The following is a 20,418-nucleotide window of genomic DNA, read 5'->3' on the forward strand; positions in this document are numbered from 1 at the left end:
GAAATCATCAGGTCCAATATCTTGTACAAACAGCTTCAATTTGCATTCCTTTACAGTGAACAAAGATTAAGTACAACGGCCTTTGCCAACTCCCAAGTAAAAAACATTATGCCACTCCCCTGAAATGAGTATGGTTATTTGGATTTTTCAGAACAATCAACTGCAGCACAGAAAATCAGGCATTGAACAGAGCCTTCAGTCCGCTTCTCAAGCTTAAACTAGTAGCTTATTTTTGAGGCTGTTCACTTTTGGGGACAGCTTCGAACTATCCAGTTCGAGAAAGAGCTTCTGGAAGGCCTCAAATGTGTACCTGAGCTCCTTGGGATAGGCCAGATTCACTGCGTATGCTAACCCAACGAGCATGGAGCAAGCCCTTGGCATGTTACTCAGGGCGCTCAGAACTTTGATACCATCCACCACGATACCAACGTCGGGATCTTCCGATATACTAGTCTTCAAATTGTATATTTTCATGTTTTGTAGAGCAAGGTCCTGTGACATAACGTCTTCATCAGCATCCTGAAATAGCAAACACATTACATCAAAATATTAATGACCAAATTGAACATTTCCTAAAAGGCTTCAAACCCTTTGACCATTAAAAGGCAAGACTGTCCGTCTATTTTGCCATTTGTCACATTGTTATCCAAGATTAGTTAAAAAAGGATCCAACCAGCTTATTAACAAATGATATAGCACTGTGAGCTCATTCTTGAAGCTTAAAGTCATCCTAAGCAACTTATTTTAGAGGTTACTTCAGTCTCTGTAAAAATGTCTCTCAACTGTTTTGTGAGTTCTCAGGAAGAATATAAAGAGATAGGGAGTTTTAAGTAAAACGTATTTCTGCAGTAGTAATTTAAAATTGCCAAAGTGTATTTACATGTTGTATTTCAACATGTACTTTTACTTACATCATACTCTTTTAAGAGTTCATCTGTCGATTCCCCAAGGTACACCTTCAAACATCGAATGACAACATCTCTTGTCACGTGGATGCTTCGATTGCTTGGAGCCTGAAATGAAAAACTAAGCATTATTCTACTTCATTTAAGAATGCTCGATTCTGATTGGCTGGGAGGGGTGCATTAATCCGGCATATTGCCCGCTGACTTGTCGGTTCTACTTGCTGCTGACTGAGCACAATAGATCAATACGCCGCTAGCATCGTTTTCTATCACATACATTTCCAACATGAGGTCCATAGTAAAAATAAACCAAGGAGTGCATGTTTGATCGATCGTCATTAAAACTGACTTGATACGAATGTAGCAACTACGTTATTAAACTAGTGATCAGATCCAGCCTAGTGTGGTTGCTATAGAAACGAGTTACCTACAGCTGAGCTAACGTTATTCACCGTAGTTCTAAAGGGAACTACTTTTCGAGGGAGATGAACTTAAACAGAGTATACATTTAATAAGCATGCAATACGAATACGAAAAAGGCTAATTATTAAAGTATTTGAATTGTTTTATTATGTTGGCCGGAGTGAAGTAGAATAAACGGAATAATCACCTCAAGGCAGGGCAATAAACAGTTTGATATGCCCGGCTCGCGGAAGGTAAGCCGTCCACGAGCCGGGCATATCAAACTGTTTCTGATTATTGCCCGGCCTCTTGGTGATTATTCCTTACTTAGGCCCTAGGCACCCCTAGACTGGGGCATAATCCCCAACTTCATACTGTAAGCACCACAGATCATTTATTTTTTCGCTCACGGCAATGAGACCTAAAACAAAATGGAAACGTCCTTTCTGGCTGATCTCTATTATAAATAAATATGAAGACATATTGTTAATGAACGTTAAGAATTGGGGGGGGGGGGTAGTTTGACGATACAGTTTAACTGTATCGTCAACCTACGGACTTCAGTGGGGGTTTCACTCGGTCTGCGCACGGCACCTTCTCAACGAGCAGATGTGCGCCTGCAGCCAGAGGGGGCGCCAAAATACCTATTCCCCACACAATGTTATGTAGTACTTCATTGATAACCATTCAACAACCGCTACGCAGTGCGATTTTTTTTTAACTGCTCGTGGCGCCCCCCATGTGACTTGGCGCCCCCCACAAATATGCCGCCCCGGGCGGCTGCCTGGTTCTCCCGTACCTAAAACCATGATTGTATTCTGACCCTGGACACGGCTGTTTCTGTCTTGTTGAATATGCACCAAACACAAAACTATTTCCAATAAAAAAAATAAGGCCAAATTGATCAAACAGAACGAGCTAACAGACAAACATTGTTTTGAAATGTAACGAAATCCATGGCCTTAATAAAATATTAATAGAGACAATGACAGTAAACCGTGCAAATGGCTTACCTCTGAAAGCAAGAATCCTTTGGTCTCTGAGATTAGCTCCTTGCTAGCTAGCTAGCCAACGTGGTTGTTGCGTGATACAGGGCATGGGTGAGCGAGGGGGAAGGGCGAGGAAGGAAAATTAGTTTAAGTAGATCATTTGACGTGTCTTAAAAGAGCATTAAATAGCATATAACAGGAAAATAGTTCAAAAGCTCAACATAATTGTCGCATTGAGCAGACCACTTTGTCCTTTTGGTCGAGGCCAACCGGCCTCTGTATTGTCGGCTACGACAGAGTATTAGGGCCACACGTGAAGAAAAAAAATATTTTTGCCTTGACGATTAAAATCGACACGTCGACTTTAAAGTCATCATGTCGACATTAAACTCGAAATGTCGAGAATAAAGTTGAAATGTCATGTCGACTTTAATCTCGATGTGTCGACTTTAAACTCGAAATGTCGAGAATAAAGTTGAAACATCATATCGACTTTAATCTCGACGTGTCCATTTTCCGTTCCTCTGTCAGCACGCAGACGCTCCGGGCATCCTCCCAAGCGTGCAGCGGATGACACGAATTGCATTGACGGTTTTAGTCGCTATATTGTTTGGATGGAGGCCTACACCACAAACAATGACCCCAGGGTTATTGCCGACTACTTTGTGTCATCCGCTGCACGCTTGGGAGGATGCCCGGAGCGTCTGCGTGCTGACAGAGGAACGAAAAATGTTGTTCCAACTTTATTCTCGACATTTCGAGTTTAATGTCGACATGACTTTAAAGTCGACGTGTCGATTTTAATCTCGTCACGGCAAAAATATATTTTTTCTTCACGTGTGGCCCTAATACTCCGTCGTAGTACTGACTTCGAATCACAGCAACAAAGCTTAATTTTGACGTTACAGCAGAGTAAGGTTGACATTATTGGTAACAAACGCGAAACAATGTTCACATGCTACTGCATCTTGGTTTAACAGTATCTGTTAACGAAAATAATGAAAAGTTATTTACCTTTTGGGAAGTGGCAGTCCCAGAAATGTGCTGTCTGCATGTGCTGACAGACGTCCATGTGGCGCAAAATGCCCGCTCGGCGGAAGTGTAAGGTTATAAGAGCCAAAGACCAGTGCTGATAAAATATAATTAAATACTACTAGGGGATCACAGCAGATTTTTTTCGGACATAAATAGTAAAATACAATTACCTAATAAAAAACATTAAATTGATTGAATTCAGCTAAATGTGTATCCAAACTGCTTTAACTCTTTTTTATTATGTAAAGGTTGCTACTGTTTATTTATCAAATATGAATTAACCCTATTCCCTTTTTTTTACTGTGTAAAATGATTAAAACCAAAGATTTCTGAATGGGTCAAATTTATAGATTTTATGGAACTTTGATCGTCCTCATAAAATACAATTAAATACTACTAAGGGAATTACAGCTGATTTTACTCCATCAAAAAATAGTAAAAAACAATTAATAAAAACACAAAAGGTATTGAAAACCACTCAATGTGACTCAAAACTGCACAAAGTATTTTTTATTACATAAAGGTTGCTATCTTTTATCTATTGAATATTAATTAACACCAGTCCCAGTTTTTACAGTGAAGGTTTAGGACACCGTATCGCAAAAAATCACAAACACATGTTGTCGCCATCGATGTCTGTGCAACCAAGTCATTTACGTTCTCTGGCTGCTACCTGTTTTAGGGACCGTCAACAAGTTACACTCACCGACTGGTGGCAGAGACGTTACCATGGAATTGTTTCTGGAAATAAATCATATAAAATAACATAAAAATCACAAAAAAATACATTTTGTCACCTGATTGTAGTAGTAGTTGCCAATGGTGGGCTGCTACTTACTGCAGGTAACTTTGCTAATATATTGCATTATTGTTAAACGGGATGCAATTAATAATTTCAAATATAGTTTGGTCGATTTTTGTCGAATATTAAACTATTAACTGCATTATGATTAACTATATTGCAATATATTTGTGTGATTAATTTCCTGAAACAATTCCATGGTAACGTCTCTGCCAACAGTCGGTGAGTGTAATTTGTTGACGGTCCCTAAAACAGGTAGCAGCCAGAACGTAAATGACGTTGTTGCACAGACATTGATGGCGACAACATGTGTTTGTGATTTTTCGCGATACGGTGTCCTAAACCGTCCTCAACATACTAAGCCCGTAATGTATTGCACTTATGTTGATGAATCCGATTGGGTGGTAAACCGAATATCCGGCGAATATCTAACCGGAGGCTAACTTGCACCTGTTGAGGTGGCATGCTCCGGTAGAGCTGCTCTTTAGCATCGCGCTAACCGGGGCTAACAGAGCCTGTCTCTTCCCGTCCTATTAACTGTACTTATGGGAGAGAGCCCGATTAAATCCGGATATTTTAATAAATTGGGTGTTATAGGTTTTAGACAACATGTCCGAGTTATTTGAATGACAGAAGCTCCGCTAGCTCGATGCTAAAGGGCTAACCGGAGCTAACGGCCTGTCCCCTCCCGTCCTATTAACTGTATTTATGGCTATGCCTTTTTCTCTTTTCAATATGACCAAACACAATGGCCAGAGGACCAGCATCCTTTCTTAACTGATAAACAAAATAATCTTTGAGTTCTACATGTTCTAGAAATGTTCATTAATTGACAGTCCTAATGTTTATTTTCTTGTCTTCTGATTCTTGAAGGGGAGATTTGGAGGTACCTGGTCAGGTCTTGGTCAGCCTTCAAATCCCAGATGTGGAGACTGCAGGGATACCTCACAGAGAAGACACTAAAGAGTCATCTCTCATTCATCGAGTGGACTCATTGGTTTGCGAATGACCACAAAGATGCTCCCATAGGCAGACTGCTGCATGGCATTCACCACTTATTCAAATTGTAGAGGTTGAAGCAGTCTTCCTTGTGGTCACTTGCCATAACACTGTCATGTGTTTTATGAAAACACCATCAGTAACATCTAAATTGAGTTGATGTGGACGGCTCTTTTTTTTGGCCTATTTCTTCAGTGTTCAGTGCCTGTTTGTGAGATATGCATTTGTTTGAAAGATAAGCCCTTGATTTTGTTTAATTTTAATATGTCTTTCATCAACAGTGGTTTGGGGTTTTATAATAACAATTAAAGTGCTTAACTACTGGTGAACGATGTTGCAGAACATATATGGTTTGTGTTGATTGCATGGAAAAGGGAATAACCAGTTACAACTTATATGGTAAGAGCCTGGTAATACCATGGAAACAAACAAGGCTTCCTTTTACAGTACAGTTTCAGCTTAATTACTGGGTAAATTGTCGTGTTTTACTTGGTAACGTCACAGAACGTACATGGTACAAGTTTGTGTTGACTGCATGGAAAAGGGAATAATGTATTACAAATTATATGGTAAGAACCTGGTAATACCATGGAAACAAACAAGGCTTCCTTTTACAGTACAGTTTCAGCTTAATTACTGGGTAAATTGTCGTGTTTTACTTGGTAACGTCGCAGAACGTACATGGTACAAGTTTGTGTTGACTGCATGGAAAAGGGAATAATGTATTACAAATTATATGGTAAGAACCTGGTAATACCATGGAAACAAACGAGGCTTCCTTTTACAGTACAGTTTCAGCTTACTTACTGGGTAAATTGTCGTGTTTTACTTGGTAACGTCGCAGAACGTACATGGTACAAGTTTGTGTTGACTGTATGGAAAAGGGAATAATGTATTACAAATTATATGGTAAGAACCTGGTAATACCATGGAAACAAACAAGGCTTCCTTTTACAGTACAGTTTCAGCTTAATTACTGGGTAAATTGTCGTGTTTTACTTGGTAACGTCGCAGAACGTACATGGTACAAGTTTGTGTTGACTGCATGGAAGATGGAATAATGTATTACAAATTATATGGTAAGAACCTGGTAATACCATGGAAACAAACAATGGTTCCTTTTACAGTACAGTTTCAGCTTAATTACTGGGTAAATTGTCGTGTTTTACTTGGTAACGTCGCAGAACGTACATGGTACAAGTTTGTGTTGACTGCATGGAAAAGGGAATAATGTATTACAAATTATATGGTAAGAACCTGGTAATACCATGGAAACAAACGAGGCTTCCTTTTACAGTACAGTTTCAGCTTACTTACTGGGTAAATTGTCGTGTTTTACTTGGTAACGTTGCAGAACGTACATGGTACAAGTTTGTGTTGACTGCATGGACAATGGAATGTATCTATTATAAATGATATGGTAAGAACCTGGTAATACCATGGAAACAAACGGCTTTGTACCCAGTATTTAAGAAGATGTACCATGACACTAGAGGAAAACTTCCTGCAGAGGTTGTTACCAGGTAAGTAATTCCATAGTGGTAAACTGAATAAACCCTTTCTAAATGGGTGTAGCTATAATAACTAAGAAAAAGTATTTTATTGGAAAGTACTATGCTAATTTCTAGATACATCATTAAATTTGGGCTGTTACCAACATAAACCTTGGATAATAGGTGTTTCTAAGAATTGGTTGCCTAATTTCCTAGGAAGTACACAATATCGGAGTTATTACCAACCTAAAACAGTTACAACTACACGCTACTTAGTTGAGTTGATGGGTAATAGTGGAGGTTTTACTTGGTACATCAGCTGTAATTCCTCTGTATTTACCTTCTTATTACCAGTGGTAATTACACAGTAATACACTATAGTTTACCGGATAATTCCTCTGTATTTACCTTCTTATTACGAGTGGTAATTACCCAGTAATACACTATGATTTACCATGTATTTACCGGGTAACTACCTCTGTATTTACCTTCTTATTACCAGTGGTAATTACCCAGTAATACACTATGATTTACCATGTATTTACCGGGTAACTACCTCTGTTTTTACCTTCTTATTACCAGTGGTAATTACCCAGTAATACACTATAATTTACCATGCATGTACCGGGTAAATACCTAGTAATTAGGGGACTGTAAAAGGAAGGGTTACCGAGTATTCTGCACTCTACTCAGTACACTGCTCTTCTGAAAAGGGAAATCATCCATCGATTGTATAGATTCTAGTGATTCATGCGTTCCCACTTATGCAAATTCATATAATCAAGGTGGTGGTGTCTTTAAATGACGGAGAAGGATTGTACATGGAGGTGTTCGGCAGACACAGAGCAGAGGAGGCCTTTTCTACGTGATGTGCTTCTATTCATGACGTTATCAGTCTCTTTATTTGATAACATGGTATCTATGTTAGAATGTGTATCTGTGGAGAAGCAGCTGCCTCAGTGACTGAGTGGCTCTACATGCTGGTTGAACCATCAAGTGTCTCTTGGTTTTTCTCTGAGCCTCTACGCATCACAGCTCTCTGTCCATCGTTCATTTTTTAATAAAGTTATTATTCTTGGATCAGCCGCCTTAGCATGTTAGTCTGGGAGGAGTTTGAACTGGGAGCGGGAACTGGTCCAACTGGTTGGTTCATAATTTCCTTGTTATGAGTCGGACGGTTTGCTGTGGCTCACTTCATCACAGCAGGAAGACGACTAAGGTACTGTAGTCCGTGATAGATCATAATTATGAATAACTATGAATCTTATTAATAGGGTGATGGTTAAAATTGTTAGTAAATGTATGGATGCATTGCTATTCGTCAAAATGGCTATTGAACAATTGTATAGATTCCTGCTCTGTAGAATGCTACGTGTTAGACTTTGGGCATTGGGGATCGAAACCCTTCCAGCCAGGACTCAAGCGTCAGGTTGAAGTTAATAAAGATAATGTCAACGTAAAGTCAAGGTTCAGGTTGAGGTTATATATGTTTTCCTCCGATTTAGGATTTGTTCTAGATTACAAGTGTCCTGTGGTGACTTTAAAGGTACTTAGGGCAGAAGGGCTGGGCGATTTTTTCGGTTTAATCGATTAATTTGCATTTTTTCTTTCCTACGGTTTGTGAAATGGCTGAACCGAAAAATCGCGATTTAAAAACAGTTCTAGACTCTTCCGATTTGTTTTGCTGAATAGACTCCGTAGTAGCCTCCTCTCTCACTTTCCAGAACGCGCGCAAAACTCAGCCTACTGCAATCACATTCACCTCGCCCCCGACAGACTTGGGGGAGAGCCGGGTCGATTGAAACACTTTTCAGTTAAACGTCTTTTGCAAAGATGACGTTATGTATACGAATAATTTGTGATCAACAACTCACATGTGTGTTCTCTTAGTTACAAGCAGTGGTGTAGTCTACGTGATACGCAGGTATACGCCGTATACCCACTAGGAACGCACCAGGATTTGCGTATACCCACTTAAAAATGTGCACGGATACGTATCAATCGTCTTGTGACAGATCTTTCACTTCTGTGTTTATTTTTCGGAAATATCGGTTGGGTATAGCTGCAATAAAATACTTTAAGCAGGGGAAGTTATCTCCTACATTCACCATTCATAAAATTCCCGCTGCGCGCTCGCGCTCTGCCCTGTCTCTGTTACGAAGCGCGAAGCTGCCCCTGCATCTCTGCACGTTAGTTAGCGGGCCGAGCCCCTCCTTCTCGCGTGTGTGTGCGTGCGTGCGTGCGTGCGTGCGTGCGTGCGTGCGTGCGTGCGTGTGTGTGTGTGTGTGTCCAGTCCTCCCATATTAATGTGTAAACCACATAATAAGTAGTCAACAGAAGACAATGTTTTAATCCCACTTTATATCTCCTTGTTACTTTTAGATGAGAACCCCTGGCCAGCCTTTCAGACTGGGTGTCAGGCTAGGGAATTTAAAAACAGGCATCCTTGGTTAGAGTGGAGGGAAAAAAAGTTATAGGTAAATGTCTGCCAACATACAGTTGGTATACACAATTTAAATTCATAATGTTAATCACTATGCAAATGAGAGTATAGCTAATTCATGGTCATTTTTAAGGGGCAGTAATTTCACACTTTTACACAATTAAATTACTGTATGGTATGTTAGATAACAACAGTAAGAGCTCAAATTAGAGCAATTGAAAGAGTGAAACATTAGTCTCCTGTCATCTCCTTCTCATGCACTGGTTAGCCATGGATGTAAACAGTTCATTCAATTATTCTGAGTAGATTTTGTCCTTGTTTAGCATGTGCTATTGCTACTATAGATATACAAAGGACAACTTGTCATTTTTGTGTTCTATTTGTTCATACTGTTATTAAAACTAATAAACCTACTCAGCTTTCCATGATTGTTGATAATCGTGATACTCTTAAATCAGCGGGTTGTAGACCCCTGCGTTGGTGAGTGTGGTGCGACACCCCATAAGCGCCACACACGTACATGGGTTTCAATGGAATTTGTTTAGAGAAAAACAGAAAAAAAAAATCTAGGTTTAAATCGAAAATTGTCCATTAGTTAGAAAAAAATCGAGATTTTATTTTTAGGCCAAATCGCCCAGCCCAGGAGAGTTGTTATATTTGTGGGGCGGTATTATGATTACATTATTTGTACGGGAAGACGGCCATCTTGGTTAGTGAAGGTGTTTAGACCTCATCTTGTACTGGGTCTTGTTCTCTGTGGGCCTGCATCATTCTGCAGTAGTGTAGGCCTGCTATATATCTGAGAGCATCACTCGTATGAGAGGGTCATGACCTTCGAGGTGAATTAACTCTGACGTGACCGCCTCAAAACATAGGTCACTGGTGACGGCTGGTTTGTGTTCTTCAGGTCAGCCAACCGCACTGACATCCTCTCACCAGCAGGTGGTGCTGCGGTGCTCCTTTTCGAGGGTTTCAAAACGGACCCTGTGTCAAATCATTTGGTTTACTACTCTCAAGACGTTTAATTATTCATGTACACTTACAGTAAAATGTCCCACTTTACTACAGCTGGAGTCGAGTGAATCAGCTGCCTATAAGAGGTTAGTCTGGGAGGAGTATGAACTGAGAGGGGAACTAGTCCAACAGGAAGTAAACTAAGATACTGTAGTCCCCTCTTATCCGTGATAAATCATAAATATGAATAACTTTGTATCTTATCATTAGGTTGATCTTTTTTAAGATTCCTGCTCTACAGAATGCTACGGGTTAGACTGTGGGCATTGGGGATCGAACCCGGAACCTTCCAGCCTGGAGTCAAGCGTCAGGTTGACTTTAATAATGAGTTTCTCTGCTTGTGTCTCCTTATGTACTTGGGTGACTTTAAAGGTACTTGGGGCAGAATGAGCAGTTATTATATTTGCATTGCGGTATTATGATTATATTATTTAGACAGCAAGACGGCCATCTTGGTTAGTGAAGGTGTTTAAACGTCATCTTGTACTTGGTATTGTTCTCTGTGGGCCTTCATCATCTTTCAGTAGTGTAGGCCTACTCTATATCTGAGAGCATCACTTGTATAAGAGGGACATGACCTTCGAGGTGAATTTACTCTGCCGCGACCGCCTCAACACATAGGTCACTGGTGACGACTGGTCCGTGTTCTTCAGGTCAGCCAATCCCACTGACATCCTCTCACCAGCAGGTGGTGCTGCAGTGCACCTTTTCGAGGGTTTCAAAACGGACCCTGTGTCAAATCATTTGGTTTACTACTCTCAAGACGTTTAATTATTCATGTTCACTTACAGTAAAATGTCCCACTTTACTACAGCTGGAGTCGAGTGAATCAGCTGCCTAAAAGAGGTTAGTCTGGGAGGAGTATGAACTGAGAGGGAAACTGGTCCAACAGGAAGTAAACTAAGATACTGTAGTCCACTCTTATCCGTGATAGATCATAAATATGAATAACTTTGTATCTTATCATTAGGTTGATCTTTTTTAAGATTCCTGCTCTACAGGATGCTACGTGTTAGACTGTGGGCATTGGGAATCGAACCCGGAACCTTCCAGCCTGGAGTCAAGGGTCAGGTTGACGTTAATAATGACTTTTTTTTCTTGTGTATTCTTGTGTCCTTGGGTGTCTTTAAAGCTACTTGGCACAGAATGTACAGTTGTTATATTTGCATTGCGGCATTATGATTTTATATTATTTAGACTGCAAAACGGCCATCTTGGTTAGTGAAGGTGTTTAGACGTCATCTTGTACAGGGTCTGGTTCTCTGCGAGTCTGCATCACAGATCTGGTTGTGATGTCATACCACATGAGGAAGTCCATACATGGTCCTGCCTTCAGAGTGGTTTAACCAGCACAGGGAGCGGTTGGTATGATATCCGCACGGTGAACTTGATCCTATCAGACACTTTTGAAGCCCTTTGAGACCTTGTGTGTGGAATGATGAATAGTTATTAAAGAGTGTATCAGACACTTCTGGGCAGCATCTCCACATCGTTCCCCTCGTTGAGAATGAGAGGGTCTATGAATCTGCGTCTAGGAAAGACCACGCTGCCTCTCGTCCAAAGAGACAGAGACAAAAGCCCCCTGGGACCGGAAATACACAGCTCATATAAAAGAAGAGAATAAACACTGAGTGGCCGTAGAAACCTTATGGAGTTGTGTTTGTGTCCAGGTCTCCAGTCTACTATGGATGAGGAGAGAGAGGAGGGGGGTCCTACCTCTAAGACCTCTCTGTCTGGGGAACATGGCCGCCGGAGCAAAGCTAAGAGGTAAGAAGAGGATCTCTCTGTCTGTGACTGTTGTCCATCTCAGAGTTCAGCAGTGAAACATCATGACTCCATCATTAGTCTGAGTAACAGCTGTGTGTGTGTGTGTTGAAGGCCAGAGCAGCAGCAGAGAGCAGACTCCCCTGGACCCAGCTGTGTCTCCAGGAAGAGTGACTGGTTTATGGAAAGAATGAACTGTTTTGAACCAAAGTGAGTACACATATATGAGAGATTATAAAAATACAGCATCCATCAAACAAACATAAATCCTGGTTATTCTTTTTCTGGAAGAGTCCAGCAGCAGAGAGCAGACTCCCCTGGACCCAGCTGTGTCTCCATGAAGAGTGACCGCTCTATGAATATACCTCCTAAAGATGGAAATCAGTCTATTGAGAAGAGGTGAGGATTTAAACAGTGTCCCTTGGTGTGAATGAGAGGAGGGATAAGGCTGTTTTAGTGATGTGGTTAACATGGTGTGAATGAGAGGAGGGATAAGGCTGTTTAGTGATGTGGTTGACATGGTGAATGAGAGGAGGGATAAGGCTGTTTTAGTGATGTGGTTGACATGGTGAATGAGAGGAGGGATAAGGCTGTTTTAGTGATGTGGTTGACACAGTGTGAATGAGAGGAGGGATAAGGCTGTTTAGTGATGTGGTTGACATGGTGAATGAGAGGAGGGGTAAGGCTGTTTTAGTGATGTGGTTGACATGGTGAATGAGAGGAGGGATAAGGCTGTTTTAGTGATGTGGTTGACATGGTGTGAATGAGAGGAGGGATAAGGCTGTTTAGTGATGTGGTTGACATGGTGAATGAGAGGAGGGATAAGGCTGTTTTAGTGATGTGGTTGACATGGTGTGAATGAGAGGAGGGATAAGGCTGTTTTAGTGATGTGGTTGACATGTTGAATGAGAGGAGGGATAAGGCTGTTTTAGTGATGTGGTTGACATGGTGAATGAGAGGAGGGATAAGGCTGTTTAGTGATGTGGTTGACATGGTGTGAATGAGAGGAGGGATAAGGCTGTTTTAGTGATGTGGTTGACATGGTGAATGAGAGGAGGGATAAGGCTGTTTTAGTGATGTGGTTGACATGGTGAATGAGAGGAGGGATAAGGCTGTTTTAGTGATGTGGTTGACATGGTGTGAATGAGAGGAGGGATAAGGCTGTTTAGTGATGTGGTTGACATGTTGAATGAGAGGAGGGATAAGGCTGTTTTAGTGATGTGGTTGACTTGGTATGATCTTGTTTATCTAGAAGAGTCCGGCAGCAGAGAGCCGACTCCCCTGGACCCAGCTGTGTCTCTATGAAGAGTGACCACTCTATAAATCATCCTCCTCTCTTTAAAGATGGACGCCCCTCCAGAGAGGAGAGGTAGGAGTATTAAACAGACGATGACAACAGAACAGTTGGTTGCTATCAGACTCTACTGATACTCTCTCTCACAATCAATCATTAACTAACTGAAGAGGATCACTGGTTTACCAGTACTCCTTACACACACACACACACACACACACACACACACACACACACACACACACACACACACACACACACACACACACACACACACACACACACACACACACACACACACACACACACACACACAAAGACAAAGCCATTTACCATTAAATCATCCACAAGCAGATAAGATACCATCAACTTTATGAATCCAACATGGGGGGAATCACTTGTTATTGCAGCTCAAGAGTCAAAAGTACAGTGAAAGAGAAATTAAGTGATAAATAAAAATACAAAATACATAAAAAAATCTAATAAAGATAAAAAACTAATAATAACTAAATAAATACAATTACACAGAATACTTGTACAGTATAATTATAAACATAATTGCAGACAATTATGTTTATAATCTCTCTCTCTCTCTCTCTCTCTCTCTCTCTCTCCCCCCCTTGTATGTTTACTGTGTGTGTGTGTGCGTGTGTGTGTGTGTGTGTGTGTGTGTGTGTGTGTGTGTGTGTGTGTGTGTGTGTGTGTGTGTGTGTGTGTGTGTGTGTGTGTGTGTGTGTGTGTGTTCTCTCCACAGTAAACCCCACCAGAGGTCAAAGGTTACCAGTGCTCAGTCTGTACAGCAGCATCAAACAGTGCTGATCAAGGTGTGTATATTTCCACCAAGACATCTGACTTCAGCTCTACATGGACATTAGAAAGCATCTCTTGTGGTCCTAATAGTCTCCAGGCTTCCCTCTTTAGACCAGCGGGACGTGAATCCAGGACAGATGCTTTTGATGTCCTCAGTGAGTTCAGAGTAAAGTTCTCCTTGATGTTTGTTCTGTTCCAGAGGGCTGAGGAGAACGCACACGCTTTCCTAGACAAGGAGATGAAGAAGCTCTGGAGGGATCTCTTCTCAGATTACCCACAATGCTCAGAGGGTCAGAGGGAGGAGGAGGAGGTGGATGGTAAGAACGAGGAGCGGAGGAGGCGTGCCATACAGGGAGTGGTGGACATCACAAATCTCTGCCTGATGGAGATGAACCACGAGGAACTGGCTGACAAACTGTGGGGCGGTAAGAGACTCTTATTTTGAAGACAGAGGAGACTATTATTTTGAAGCGCAGAAGACTCTTATCTTGAAAACAGAATGAAAATGTATATTTAGAGTAGTATGAGACTCTTATTTGTTCTGTTCAGACTAAATAACATAATCTAATTTAGTGTTAAGTGATTTTTTCATTTATAATTCATCAATGTGGAGATATCTTTCTTCTTGGGCGTTCAATGGTTTGATCCAAATATGAACGGTTATTGTCGGTCAATCAGGTTAAATGGTTTGATCGTTATGTAGGGTTATTCTGGGGGTTTCAGGTTAAATGGTTTGATCCAGATATATATAGGGTTATTGTGGTTCGATCAGCTTAATGGTTTGGTCCAGATATGTAGGGTTATTGTTGGGTATGAAGTTAAATGGTTTGATCCAGATATGAAAGGTTATGGTGCGTCCATCAGGTTAAAGAATGTTAAAAAATCAATGGCAAATCAACAGCAGAATAACTATAAGTGGAATAAGTGGAAGAGATGCAGCACTATCTTGTTATATCAGCATATGAAGTTAATTTCCACTGATTCACTATCATTGTTATTATTATTGGACCGATGATTTTGCTGAGTAGATAACAAACAAAAAAGAAAAAAAAAGTATCCATTCCTTGTCACGACAGCTTCTCGAACCACAAGTAATGAAGTCAGTAAATATTATGAAGTTGATCATTTTTGAGGTAATATTAACATGCTTCAAGTGATTTCACCATCCACTATCTGATGTCTTCTGTTCATTCTCATGTAGGATCTGCTACTGTTGAGTGCCAACATAAAATCAAGTCTCATTTGAAGAAGAAGTTAAAGTGTGTGTCTGAGGGAATCGCTAAAGCAGGAAATCAAACGGGTCTGAATGACTTCTACACAGAGCTCTTTATCACAGAGAGAGGCAGTGGAGAGGTCAACAAAGAACATGAGGTCAGACTGATTGAAACAGCTTCCAGGAAATCAGTCAAGGAGGAAACACCAATAAAATGTGAAGACATCTTAAAACCCTTACCTGGACGAGATCAACCAATCAGAACAATAATGACAACTGGAGTGGCCGGCATTGGAAAAACCATCGTAACGCAAAAGTTCACTCTGGACTGGGCTGAAGGGAAAGCCAACCATGACATACACTTCACATTTCTCTTAACTTTCAGGGAGCTGAATTTACTGAAAGAGAAAGAGTTTAGCTTGGTGGAACTTCTTCATCACTTCTTTATTGTGACCAAAGAAGCAGGAATCTGCAGATATGAACGGTTCAAAGTTGTCTTCATCTTGGATGGTCTGGATGAGTGTCGACTTCCTCTGGACTTCCAGAACAACCAGACCTGGACTGATGTCACCGAGCCGACCTCAGTGGACGTGCTGCTGACAAACCTCATCAGGGGCGACCTGCTTCCCTCCGCTCGCATCTGGATAACCACACGCCCTGCGGCAGCCAATCGGATCCCTGCTGAGTGTGTTGACATGGTGACAGAGGTGAGGGGGTTCACTGACCCACAGAAGGAGGAGTACTTCAGGAAGAGATTCAGAGAGGAGACGCTGGCCAACACAATCATCTCCCACGTCAAGAAATCACGAAGCCTCCACATCATGTGTCACATCCCAGTCTTCTGTTGGATCACTGCTACAGTTCTGGAGGACATCTTAAAATCCCAGATAGAAGAGATGCCCAAGACCGTGACTCAGATGTACAGCTACTTCCTTTGGGTTCAGTCGATACAGGGGGACAGGAAGTATCATGGGAGAGCTGAAACAGATCCATACTGGGGTCCAGAGAGCAGGAAGATTATTGTTTCTTTGGGAAAACTGGCTTTTAACCAGCTGGAGAAAGGCAACCTGATCTTTTACGAGGCAGACCTGGCAGAGTGTCACATCGATATCAAAGAAGCCTCAGTGTACTCAGGAGTGTTCACCCAGATCTTTAAAGAGGAGTGTGGGATGTACCAGGACAAGGTGTTCTGCTTTGTCCATCTGAGCCTCCAGGAGTTTCTGGCTGCCCTTTATGTCTTTCTGTCCTTCATCAACGATGGTGTCAATCTGCTCTCAGAAGAACCACCCACCTCCGTGGAAGATAAACTCCTCCTCCTCTACCAGAGGGCTGTGGACAAGGCCTTACAGAGTGAGAACGGACAACTGGACTTGTTCCTCCGCTTCCTCCTGGGCCTCTCTCTGGAGACCAATCAGATTGTCCTACGAGGTCTGCTGGGACGGACAGGAACTAGCTCACTGACCAATACAAAAACAGTGTCTTACATCAAGAAGAAGATAGATGGAGATCTCTCTCCAGAGAGAAGCATCAATCTGTTCCACTGTCTGAATGAGCTGAACGACCGTTCTCTAGTGAAGGAGATCAAACAGTACCTGACATCAGGAAGTATCTCCGGAAGATCTCTCTTTCCTACTCAACTGTCAGCTCTGGCCTTCATCCTACTGACATCAGAAGAGGAGCTGGACGTGTTTGACCTGAAGAAATACTCTGCTTCAGAGGAGGGTCTTCTGAGGCTGCTGCCAGTGGTCAAAGCCTCCAAAACATCTCTGTAGGTTCACTAATAACATGTATTACAATACACACTACACAATATAAATATAACTGGAATATAAGGTTAAAATAATATGCAAAAATCCCTGTAGGTTTATAACAACATGTATTACTGTTCTACTCATAACATAATTAACATACTAGTTATATTATACATAACATCTCTTTTGTCCTATGGACGTATAATGTATTGCAGTACACGTAAGAGAATATTCAGAACAATAGAATATAGAAGAAGTATCCATTCAAAAAACATTTTCAATCCCAAATAAATAACTATTTAACATTTTACATTGAATATATAATGAAAATGTATACATCTAATTATTTAGTAATTTTTGGTAAACTAATAACATTCTTCATTATGGAATAACTTAAAGCTTTCTGTTGTTTTGATCGCAGTTCCTAACATGTTGTGTTCATTGTGTGTAAAGGCTCAATGGCTGTCATCTGTCAGAGAGATGCTGTGAAGCTCTGGCCTCAGTTCTCAGCTCCAACTCCTGTTGTCTGAGAGAGCTGGACCTGAGTACCAATGATCTGCAGGATTCAGGAGTGAAGCTGCTTTCTGCTGGACTGGGGAGTCCACACTGTACACTGGAAACTCTCAGGTCAGTTTCACTCAATGTGCAAAACAGTTACAAATAAATGTTAAAAGTCAGAGTTATATAACTAATCTTATCTCAGTACCTGTGATGACCACATTCAAGACCTTCATATCATATAAAGGCTACCCCTTGTTGTTGAGGTGGATATTGAAATCCATCCATATGCTTGCAAATCTTTAATTATAAATATAAACCCAAAACATAACGATAGTGTCCCCTGTATACAGGACGTTGATGGTAGAGAGCAGGGTGAAATATAGGGGGTCCTGGGAGGGTCAGAGACCCCTAGTTGGATGCCTAAGACCTCCTGAAAGCCACAACAGCAACATTTTCATAAAAATGATTTGAAACCTGCAATAGTCAAACAAAATGTATTTTTAAAAGCTTAATATGTCCAGTATTCATTATTAAACGCACAAAACATATATTCACACATATGAATAGGTTTCAGAAAGATATTTTTAATATTGTGTAACCCGGGTGAAGAGACTAACTTAAAAAGCTCTTTATGTATACAATAAGTTATTATTGATGTGTAGGATACATCAATAATTATCTTTTCATTATTAATATAAGTCAACTCACTATTCCTTTTTTACCTTGCTCAGTACATTTGGTTATATTGATGATATTTGGGTTCAACCAATAGGATTGGTTGATATCGAGACTTCGGGGTCATCTGGGGAAGGGTGAGAGGTCACGAGTGAGCGGGGAAAAGGAGAGAGAGGGAAGAGACAAAGGAGGAGAGTTCTTTATGCTCTCTAGAGATCGCCCAGCTAAATGATGTTTAGACATTTACTTCTTAGTTGTTTGACAGCTAAAGGAGTACGGGAGAGAGCGCATGTGGGACCGGTTTTATTGGTGTTTCTGTTTGTGTCTGGGATGTTGTGGACGGAAACCTCAGTCTTCTCCGCTCCCTATAATGGTACCGGGACTTTTTCTTGCACGTGTTAAGAGTGAAGAGTCTATTGTGTTGCAACACTGAGCCCATACAGGCCTGCAACGTTTATGACGGCATATCATTGACAAAAGGCGCCAGCAAACATGACTTTGTGCAGGCGAACAACTAACACATCCGTGTGCACAAATCATTATTGTAAACACTTTAACTGCACTTGCGCTCAGCAGTTCTCTGATCGCGAGAGCAACAATAAAGCCTGTGAGGCAGAAACGATTCATTGAGCGCGCACGTCAATTGAAGCAGAACTCAACTGACACCCCTGCACCCACAAATGCTGTCTTTGCTCTCGTGCTCGCAAACTGTTTTCCTGCTCGCTCTGATATTTTTCTCCTCTCAACACAATGTACATAATATTGGATTAAAACTTCTCATACAAAACACCTAGATGCACTAATAACATGTATTACAATACAATGCACAATATACTACAATAAATGTCATATTAATATACAAATGGCTTTTAAAACCCTACAAAACAACTATTAAATACCATACATTGTACACCCAATATACAATAAGATAAGGATCTAATGTATTGACTAATATATTTTTGTTAAGTCATTAAAACATCTCTAATAAAATATTTCAACACAATTCTTTCATAATGTTAAAAGTAAATTTGTTATTTTTAACACAGTTTCTTGTTATTCTTGTATTTTAAACATGTTTATTTTGTTTAGGCTGAAAAGCTGTCATCTGTCAGAGGAATGCTGTGAAGCTCTGGCCTCAGTTCTCAGCTCCAACTCCTCTAGTCTGAAAGAGCTGGACCTGAGTACCAATGATCTGCAGGATTCAGGAGTGAAGCTGCTCTCTGCTGGACTGGGGAGTCCACACTGTACACTGGAAACTCTCAGGTTAGTTTTATCCAATGGTCAAACAATAACACCAAAAGGGTCAATATCAGAAGACATTTCACAGATTGACATCCAGAAAGGTTAGGTCATAAATACATTGTTTTCATAAGAATAACTCAACATATTTATAATTTTGTTGGCATGACAGTTTAGGTAGACATTATATTCTTAGTTTGTTTATGATGGTATAATGTGTATGTTGTATAACATTATTTTTATGATTGTCATGTAGTCAGACAGTAAAGTGCGGTTTAGAGTCGTTTCATAAAGTTTAATAACAACCTATTAATAAAATTGTATGCTTAAGTGAAGTATAATGATAATTGTTGTTTGATAATTTAACATCTGTGTGAAATCTTTCTTAATATTTTAAGATCCAGGTTATTCATAGTATTTATTATTACATGTATTTAAAAAAACTGTTTATAATTCTCCTATAATTTAACTACAGTTCCTAACAGGTTGTTTTTATTTTGTGTGAAGGCTCAATGGCTGTCATCTGTCAGAGGAATGCTGTGAAGCTCTGGCCTCAGTTCTCAGCTCCAACTCCTCTAGTCTGAAAGAGCTGGACCTGAGTACCAATGATCTGCAGGATTCAGGAGTGAAGCTGCTCTCTGCAGGACTGGGGAGTCCACACTGTACACTGGAAACTCTCAGGTTAGTTTTATCCAATGGTCAAACAATAACACCAAAAGGGTCAATATCAGAAGACATTTCACAGATTGACATCCAGAAAGGTTAGGTCATAAATACATTGTTTTCATAAGAATAACTCAACATATTTATAATTTTGTTGGCATGACAGTTTAGGTAGACATTATATTCTTAGTTTGTTTATGATGGTATAATGTGTATGTTGTATAACATTGTTTTTATGATTGTCATGTAGTCAGACAGTAAAGTGCGGTTTAGAGTCGTTTCATAAAGTTTAATAACAACCTATTAATAAACTTGTATGCTTAAGTGAAGTATAATGATAATTGTTGTTTGATAATTTAACATCTGTGTGAAATCTTTCTTAATATTTTAAGATCCAGGTTATTCATAGTATTTATTATTACATGT

General features: G+C 40.4%; 1 protein-coding gene across 1 annotated transcript in view; it reads left to right on the forward strand.

The window, feature by feature from the left end:
• Positions 1–20,418, forward strand: part of LOC130381364 (NACHT, LRR and PYD domains-containing protein 12-like) — a 224,649-nt gene that overhangs the window by 201,082 nt on the left and 3,149 nt on the right. Inside the window, exons 5-13 of the mRNA XM_056588949.1 lie at positions 11,961–12,056; positions 12,138–12,245; positions 13,099–13,215; positions 13,895–13,964; positions 14,150–14,375; positions 15,152–16,931; positions 17,368–17,541; positions 19,180–19,353; positions 19,837–20,010. Of these exons, the coding sequence (XP_056444924.1) occupies positions 11,961–12,056; positions 12,138–12,245; positions 13,099–13,215; positions 13,895–13,964; positions 14,150–14,375; positions 15,152–16,931; positions 17,368–17,541; positions 19,180–19,353; positions 19,837–20,010 (2,919 nt within the window). The remainder of the gene's footprint in view (positions 1–11,960; positions 12,057–12,137; positions 12,246–13,098; positions 13,216–13,894; positions 13,965–14,149; positions 14,376–15,151; positions 16,932–17,367; positions 17,542–19,179; positions 19,354–19,836; positions 20,011–20,418) is intronic.

The sequence above is a fragment of the Gadus chalcogrammus genome, chromosome 4, assembly GCF_026213295.1.
Source record: "Gadus chalcogrammus isolate NIFS_2021 chromosome 4, NIFS_Gcha_1.0, whole genome shotgun sequence".
NCBI lineage: Eukaryota > Metazoa > Chordata > Actinopteri > Gadiformes > Gadidae > Gadus > Gadus chalcogrammus.